The sequence below is a fragment of the Diadema antillarum genome, unplaced genomic scaffold (assembly GCF_040938485.1).
Source record: "Diadema antillarum isolate AM-2024a unplaced genomic scaffold, OU_Dant_1.0 seq00000143_RagTag, whole genome shotgun sequence".
In the NCBI taxonomy this organism is placed as follows: Eukaryota; Metazoa; Echinodermata; class Echinoidea; order Diadematoida; family Diadematidae; genus Diadema; species Diadema antillarum.
Genome location: NW_027271219.1, coordinates 857,825 through 867,421, shown reverse-complemented (window position 1 = coordinate 867,421; position 9,597 = coordinate 857,825). Strand labels below are relative to the sequence as shown.

Sequence of the window (9,597 nt, the reverse complement as noted above, 5' to 3'; positions counted from 1 at the left end):
TGAGTAATAACAGTAATCTTGTAGCAATCCCAGGAAACTTTTCAAGTTCCGCAAATTACTTTTATCGCCCAGTTGAAACCAACATTTTACCGAGTTATAACAGGGTGATGAGGGGTGATATGAGCAATGTTTAATGGCTTCAGCAATCCCAGCAAAAATTTCAAGTCCCCCAAATTACTATTATCACCGTGGTGAAACCCTCAATTTACCGAGTTACAGTGGGGTGATGGGGGGGGGGGGGGGTGGAGTTAGTTGAAACCTAGAATAGTCTTTCCTGGACATCATCTGGGATATCTATTCGGAGAGAGCGGACCTGTGACTGATGAAATATATCACAACACATAATCTCCGACCATCCAAGTCACAAGTGTCTTTTATTTTTGTCATCATCTTTATTAGTATCTATGCACAATAATTCAAATCATAATGCCATAATCATAATGCCATATTTGCAAGTTTCGTATTGTGATATATATTTTGTAACTGGAATTAATAAACATACAGTTAAAGTGGAATTTTTCGCGGTGTTGAAATTTTCGCGCATTTCGCGCAACCAGAAACTAAGTATTTATTTTCTTTCTTCGAATCATGCACACTACGTATTGATGTTGTCTATGATAGGCCCTATTATCAAAATGCAATTTCATTTATATATAAAGTCATGTTGAAGAAAATAGAATGGAATAAATACCTATGATCTGGCCTTTTGAAATACTTTATACTTAATACATGATTATAATTCAATAAAAAATTATATATTGCCACAAAATGCACACAGAGCGAGTTGCAATTTGAACACTGATATTTGATTCCACTACAAGTTCGTACAAGAAAAAAAAAGCCAACAAATCAAGCACTTCCTTTTCTTTGGAATCGGATATGATATTTGAATATAATATCTATTTCATCCAAATAATTTGATTGGCACGTAAACAAGAAAACTTGAAGAATCTTTTTTATTTGATTTTATTAATTATCCGTATAACATCACTTGCTTTACAATTACATTATAGAGAGGTGACAGATACCCCATCTTTATCCGCTATGCCCTTGAATGTGAACATTTTAGATATTCGTATCATTTTAAGTATTCGTATATAATATATAATTATTTTATAGCCTTCTCATGCGGAAGGGGCTACACCCTCCCATTTGTTCCATTTCAGTGAAGTGAAGGCGCATACCCGGAAAAAGTAGCCACATATGCCATCTGCCACATTTAGACCTTCGCAATAGCGTCATTACATCAACAGTGCATCACAAAACCGACCAAAAGTCGCACCCTTGATTTTACGTGAGGAGTCAGAAAAGGCGAAATGGGTCAACGGAGTCAATCTTGTTGTTTTTATATTTTCTGAAAGAGCTTTCATTTTCCTTCTTCTACATTAATCTTTAGTTTGGGATCAACATGAAGGGGAAGTGTGTTTTCAGCAGTTTTTCTACAACCCATTTTTTTTTTTTTTTTTTTTTTTTAGGGGGGGGGGGGGAGAATAGAATGATCAGGTATGTCTGAGAGGCCCTTTTCATTTCGTGAAATCCTTTGCACACTCTTCACTTTAAAGTCTAATAACTTTTGAAAGGATACCTCCACTGCTTTGAAAGTTAATATCAATCATGGACAGAATTTGTTAATAGAAAGTCTTCAATTGCAGCTCAATTCCTTCATTGTTGTTGCTCCAATGGTTAACATCCTGTGTTTTGTCCCTTTCACTGCACAGCTAGCACTATTTAAAAGATTAAGCGCTTGAATAGACCTTGTACTTCAGAGCCGATCTTTTCTCAATCTCAGTTCACACTTTTCCAGAGTCTTTCCAGTACATTGTGTATTTAGATCAGGGGAGTCCATTTGAACTACGTCATTCTGAAGCTTAGAGTTTGCTCTGTATTAAAAATATCTGCCCATAACTAGAAATCCATGTCTGGCACTTTTTGTTGGTTTTGTGCTGCAGGGTCACATGTGCGTTTTCTCATATCCTGGCTTACATACTATTCATCATTTTTGTGGTTATGCGGTGTTTTATTTCCGCCTCTTTCTCTCTCACATTCTCGCTCTCTCCCTCAGCTCTCTCTCTCTCTCTCTCTCTCTCTCTCCCTGTATCCTCCGATTGTTCTCAACTTGATCTTTTGATCTTTTCCAGGAGCACTGACGTCATAAATCTTATGATGAGAAAACATCAAGTGCTTTTTAAGTCTGGCGGTGTAGCCACAACGATAAGTTTTCTCTGAACATGAAATAAAAGACCTGATAGAATAAAATGAAAGATGTAATCGGATAAAACTCTGTCTTTTCGTCGACCCGGACCTGTAAGTGGTATAATACCTGCTACCGTCCAAAGCACAAGTTGTAGTTTTTGCAGCGGCCAGCAGCGCATAGCCTGGAATCATCAGAAGCAGCGGAGTCGACAACTACTCGTCTGTCTGAACATTCCACAAAATCTATCTTGCGGTACTGATGTAATTCTACTGCTCAGAGCTGCTGGTGGTGCTGCGATTCCCCTGAAGGACTTTCAGAAGTTATCTGTGAGTACACGTTGTTAATTTGGGTGTGTGGTATTATATTCCTCCGTCAATTGCTTCCGTCTTATATTCTCCCGGGAATTGCTTTATGGTTAGGGTTCTGATAGGGTTTTAGGCTCAGTTTGATGGGAGGATTATCAGGGTCAGGATTATAATTGCGGTAGAGTTCATGTGTGGGTTATAATATGTGACCTTGCATCACAAAACCAACAAAAGTCGCCAAATATGGATTTTCAGCTAAGAACAGTTTCTGAACGAGCAGACTTTAAGTTTTAATATGATGTATAACTCAATTCAAATGGACTCTCCTTACCTATTCTATCATTGGGAAGAAAGCACACACTCCGGAAAGCGTGAACTGAGAAAAGAAGCTCTGAAGCACATGAGTCTATGCAAGCGCAATTTAGCCGTGCTAGCTGTGCTATGAATGGAAAAAAAACCCCCAAAACAAAAACAGGATGTTAATTACCAGGGCAATAATATTGTAGGGGTTATCAAATTACTTAGTAAGCTGAAATGAAACATGCTTCAATGACACATTATGTGGATGATTAATGCCGACGTTCAAACCAGTATCATGATCCTTTCTAAAGTCATTGGAATTGAAAGTGAAGAGTACGGACAGGGTTTTTACGAAATGAAAAGAGGACCTTTAATATGAGAAACACCTCACCACACTATTCTGCCAAAAGGTGTTTGAGAAAAATTGGCAAAAACGCAATGCCCTCTTCATTTTATCATCTAAAATTTCAATATAATGTAGAAAAAGAGTTGCTCTTTTAGGAAGTATGAAAACTCAAGATCGATTGGGCTGACCCATTTCACCTATGTATTTTCAGTTCTTACACGAAATCAGTGCGTGCGACTTTTTGTTGGTTTTGTGATGCACGGTCACATGATAGGTAAGTACATAATTTCATTGGAACAGAATATATATAAGTTCAAAGAGTGCGGAATTATAAGAGGTCGATGCCAATAAGAGCACCCTTGACCAGTAGAAGGGTACACAAATCGATCTCTCGGCGAAATAGCATAAAAGGGAAATATCACTTATATTAGTCTGAAGACAAAAGACAATTTTATCAAAACAACGATAAAAGTGATAAAAATCTGGTGAGAGTTAGGGAAGACGTTTAAGAATTTTTGAAGTGCCCTATTTTTTCTAACAAAACGATGTTCTTCAACAGATGACAGAACACGCAAATGAGTGACCTGATGATATAATTACCTCATTTGTATTTATTTATTGATTGTGTATAAATATCGATTTTAGCTTTCGAGTGACAATCAAGTGTCGGCTTTATCAAGAGACTAATATGTTTAAATTATTCCAAGTCTCTTAGTAATAATTATGGCATTATAATAGATGTTACAGCTGTAGATTCGGGGGAGTTTAAGTGGCTTTGGGATCTTCTGTTTCGATAAAACGAACACATCAATAATAACTTCAAATCATCCTTTCGAAATACCTTTACAAAGAGTAATCAATCAATTTCATAACGTGCGCGAATATTTTAGGATTAACATGTCTTAATCGCTTCATAATTTATCTAAATAAACTAACTAATTTCGTTCATAGAATGCGCACAGTTTTACCCCGGTTCGGTGTAAAAATAGCAGAGATAAAATGGCAGGGGTAAAAATGGCAGAGGTAAAAATGGCAGAGGTAAAAATGGCAGGATAAAAAATGGCAGGGGTAAAAATGGCAGGGGTAAAAATGGCAGAGGTAAAAATGGCAGAGGTAAAAATGGCAGAGGCAAAAATGGCAGGGGTACAAAAGGCAGAGGTAGAAATGGCAGAGGTAAAAATGGCAGAGGTAAAAATGGCAGAGGAAAAAATGGCAGAGGTAAAAATGGCAGTGGTAGAAATGGCAGAGGCAAAAATGGCAGGGGTAAAAATGGCACGGGTAAAAATGGCAGAGGTAAAAATAGCAGAGGTAAAAATGGCAGAGGTAAAAAATGGCAGGGGTACAAATGGAAGAGGTAAAAATGGCAGGGGTAAAAATCGCAGAGGTGGAAACGGAAGAGGTAAAAATGGCAGAGGTAAAAACGGCAGAGGTAAAAATGGCAGAAGTACAATGTCAGAAGTATAATGAGAGCGATTTCGTGAGATATAAACGTATGAAGAGGTTTTGAATGATAACCTAGCCAGAGCAAACTGTATTTATCGAATTTTCAAATTCAAATTGCAGGTTTGAAGAATATTGAATGAATTATGTTTTAAAGAGATTAGAGCACTCTCAGCATTCTGGGTTTGATTCAAGTGCAGTGGCGTAATCTGTCTGTGTGCACAGAAATAATAAAACCGCTAAGAGCCTAGTAGTCCTATGGGAAATTATTTTATTATTCAGTATTGTTATTATTATCATTATTATCATTATTATTATCATTATTATTACTATTATTATTACCTATCATTATAAGGGGGTTCCAACAATGCTGCAAAGCCCTTAAACAGTTTAATCCTACGTTGTTTTGCCCAATGAAGTTATCACACACACACACACACACGAACCCATTTTTGGTATAAACATATACGCAGATATACATACTCTCACATACACACTCTTACACAAACGAATTCCGCTCACGTCCAGGCTAGTATATTGTCATTATTTTTCATTTCTTGAACTGTTTAGTGTTAAGAAGTGAAGGAGACATAGTCGAAGCAATCCGCTAATTTTTCACCTGTTCAATATTATTTTCTCACATTTAGGTTTCGTAGGAGCCTATTTATCTCACAAGGCCTGATCACGTCATAATGTACAAGTAAAAATACAAAACGCAAAAAACAAACTACAGCAGATGTATCGGCAGACATAAGTAAGCTCTTGCAAAATATCTTATTACATTGTTCAAGTATTATACGGCGCAAAAACAAATAAGCTTTTGCAAAATATTTTATTACATTGTTCAAGTATCACATGGCGCAAAAACAAAAAATTCGAAATTTCTCCCAGTTTTAACGGAAACCAAATGGAAACAGTAAAAGATCCGTGCCAATAATATCATTTTTCATACCTGCATGTCTGTTATCAAGCAATTTTATTTTCAGTAGTTTGCACTCTTTTAAAAATACTTATTAAGATAGTATAGGACCTACCAGATCTAAAGTGAGTTTGATATTTTACTGACAAGATACCTGTAGAGCTGTGTAGTGGTTGATATGTCCATTTTCAGGTGTACCGAGGCTCATCTTTTTACGGATATAATTGGATTGTTGACTGGCCGAGCGTTTTTCAAGTTACATGAGTGTCCCATATTTCTCCCCGTGTCCCATTTCTCCCCGGTCTCCCCCGTGCTTTATTTCAGGAGAAGAAGGCACGAAAAGCGCGTATTGCGAGAAAGGTGTCAGAAACATGAAGGAAAAAAATCTCTGTCACTTTTACCTCCTCCTCTCACATTTCAACGACTAATTTTTTATCAGTGGCATTTTTACCTCTAGCATTTTGACCACTGACATTTCGACCACTGACAACTTTACCTCTGACATTTTTACCACATAATTATTTACCTCTGCCATTTTTACCGCTGCCATTTTTACCTCTGCCGTTTTTACCTCTGCCATTTTTACCCCTGCCATTTTTACCTCTGCCATATTTACCTCTCCCATTTTTACCTGTTCCATTTTTACCTCTTCCGTTTTTACCCCTGCCATTTTTACCACTGCCATTTTTACCTCTGCCATTTTTATCTCTGCCATTTTTACCTCTGCCATTTTTACCACTGCCATTTTTACCTCTGCCATTTTTATCTCTGCCATTTTTACCTCTGCAATTTTTACCTCTGCCATTTTTACCCCTGCCATTTTTACCCCTGCCATTTTCACCCCTGCCATTTTTACCTCTGCCATTTCTACCTCTTCCATTTTTACCCCTGCCATTTTTACCTCTGCCATTTTTACCCTTGCCATTTTTACCTCTGCCATTTTTACCACTGCCATTTTTACCCCTGCCATTTATACCTTTGCCATTTTTACCTCTGCCATTTTTACCACTGCCATTTTTACCTCTGTCATTTTTACCCGTGCCATTTTTACCTCTGCCACTTTTACCCCTGCCATTTTTACCTCTGCCATTTTTACCTCTGCCATTTTTACCTCTGCCATTTCTACCTCTGCCATTTTTACCTCTGCCATTTTTACCTGGCACCTTTACCCCCGATATTCTAATTTTAGATGGTAGACTCGTCCTTGAAGAAAGATTGTTGAGCTTTACCATTCAAAAAAAAAAAAGAAGTGCATGCTATTTCTATGTCAGCCAAAATAAACAATGATAGGGAATAATTATGCAGTTCACCTAAATTTACAAGAAAGCCCATGCAGCCTCAAAATGACAAGCGTTTTATGAAAGACGTCATCGGTTCAAATAACGAATAACAGGTAATGTTACGATGTACTTCTCTTCAATTTATTTGAGCATCTTTGGAACAACATAATGATTGAGATGACAGTGGCGGATCTAGAGGTAGGCGCACAGGGCGCGTGAACCCTCTTTGGTTTTGTTACAACGAAAGAAATAAAAAGAAAAGCGAAATGCCCCCCCCCCCCCCATAATTTTGTGAAGGCTCCTTCCTTTTACGGAATACGGTGTGCTTGGATCCGCCCCTGATCTCGTGTAACTTGTCCATTTCATTTGCAGGAGTGGGACATACAGTTCCGTAGTCTTTCTCTAATCCCTAGGTCATTCGACAAAGAGGAGAAAGCGCCATGGTTGGCTTGGTAGTCAAGTTTTGTCAGGACAGGCAGACGTTGTTTTTCACCATCGTCACCTTGGCAACTCTGGTGGCAGTCTGTCAAGCACAGGGTGAGAATATTTCCATATTCAAAAGGAAGTCTTTTCCCCCTTAAGCAGACCGTTTGTGATATAAACAATATGCAGTTTTACTTCAACAACATTGGCAACAGTCTGCCTAGAGCAGACTAAGAATACCGTCTGCTTTCATAGTAACGGACGAAAAAAAAGGTCACAAAAGCATCCGCACACAATAAAAACACGCACAAAAAGTGAATGCGAGATTGACGTTCGAAAATGTCTTGAATGTGGCCAGTATTAATAGGCATACATCATTTTAAAAGTAAAGGAGAGGTGAATAACCCTGTGTCTCTCAAAAGGAAACAGCAATCATGCAGTACGTAGGTATCCCCATTGCTCTGGCCAGTCTGATTTCAAATACGGTCTTAAGGGTTCAAGCGATGAGCAAACAAAAGGTCGGCTATCTTCTGGCTATTATAGGAAAAGACAATTATATTTTCGTCTTACCTTTTGAATTAAATGTTACTTTCTACAATCTTTCTTGGACAGGCTCCTCCTCAAACAGTATTTTTTATGGTAGTAGCACCAGTGATGCCCTCACGTGCATCCATCGGGGAATTCAACACTTCCATGGGGAGACCTGGAAGGTAAACAACTGTAGAACGTGTAGCTGCTTCAATACCATAACAAAGTGTGTCAAAGAGACTTGTCGGCCTGTCTTCTGCCCAGAGCCCATTCTACTCGAGTTCGAGTGTTGTTTGATGTGTCCAGGTGAGTTCTGATCAAATGCCTATACAGTGCGTATCAAAAAAGGTAATCCAACTTTGGAGGGCTACCATTTCATAATTGTCCGCTCCGGAGAGTGCAATGTTAGTTGTGAGGAAAAAAGAACTCTTCCTCTTACCAATGATACCTAATTATGTTGACAAATATCATGCATGACTGAGCACATGAACTCTAAAGACAACAATGGCAATTTACACTTTTTCCAAGTTTGAATGTTGTAATTAAAGAAACAACGCATGTCTCACTGAATGGATTGGATCTCTCAATAAAAGAGGTAACACGAACAGGGCAGCCCGCATGACTGCAGGTTAATTTAGGGCTTCTTGTAACCTTTTATGGTCCGCAGTCTTCAAAATGGCCACCGTTGTTGGAAACTTTGTCACTTCCACAAAGGCTGAACCGTTATCCATTTTCTCTCTTGACATTCAAGACTTGGTTTATGTTGAATATGGACAGGGAAAAATTCAGTATGTGGATTTGCCTTAGTACGAGTGACCACGTTATCGGACAGGTGTCCTTGTTAAAAGGTCATGAACCATAACATGTTAGAGGAAACCCTAATCACTAAACCTAAACACATACCTGCAGTCATGCAGGCTGGCCTGTTAATGTTACCACTTTCATTGAGAGATCCCATCCATTCAGTGAGACATGCATTGTTCCACCACGATAACACTCGAACTTGGAAAAAGTGTAATTTGACATTGGTGTCTTTAAAGTTTATTTGCTCAGTCATGCATGACATTTTTTACCATAATTAGGTATTAATAAAAAGCGGAAGAATTCCTCTTTCCTCACAACTAACATTGCACTCTCCATTGATGACAATTATGAAATGGTGGCCCTCCAAAGTTGGATTACCCTTTTTTGTTGATACGCTCTGTATAATGCTGTAACAATCAGCATCAATTGGCTCGACTATACCTAGATAAACGAAACGTGAATCAGTGTCGGTCTTCATGACGGGACCAACTTACGGGACCGGTGAGAAACACACAGACAAGGCGCTCTATTCAACGAGGCGAAGCAGAGTTGAATAATGCGCCTCATCTTTCACCGAGTGCGACATCCTGTTCCATTTCCCGAGCAAAGACCGTACACTATTTCTTTTAATACAACACCTCGAACGTCAACAGATTTGGTCCACACAGATTCTTGAATTTAGCACAGAGATGGCAACGATTTCCCGATTTTTACTTCTGACGTTTTTACCCATGACATTTTTACCTCTGACATTTTTGTCCCCGCCGAACGAGTTCGAGCAGGGGACTATGAAACGGGCTCCGTACGTGTGTGTGTCCGTGTGTCCGTCCGTCCGTCCGTCCGTCCTCCGTCCGTGTGTCCGTGTGTGCGTCCGTGTGTGATCAAAATCTTCAATTTGCTACTTCTCTGTCATTTATGAGCCAATTTTGATTCTGTTTGCTTTATATGATAGCACTACATGGGAGCTTTGAAACTGCTATACAGAATTTCGGTCGTGACCTTTGACCTTGACCTTTGACCTATATTGTACATTTTGCTACAAAATGCTACTCCTTCGC

At 38.7% G+C, this 9,597-nt stretch overlaps 1 protein-coding gene across 1 annotated transcript in view; it reads left to right on the top strand.

The window, feature by feature from the left end:
• The first annotated feature begins 2,179 nt into the window (after positions 1-2,179).
• The window catches only part of LOC139727704 (uncharacterized), a 103,828-nt gene continuing 96,410 nt past the window's right edge, over positions 2,180-9,597 (top strand). The window contains exons 1-3 of the mRNA XM_071638684.1: positions 2,180-2,520; positions 7,198-7,321; positions 7,820-8,041. Of these exons, the coding sequence (XP_071494785.1) occupies positions 7,225-7,321; positions 7,820-8,041 (319 nt within the window). The 5' untranslated portion in view covers positions 2,180-2,520; positions 7,198-7,224. The remainder of the gene's footprint in view (positions 2,521-7,197; positions 7,322-7,819; positions 8,042-9,597) is intronic.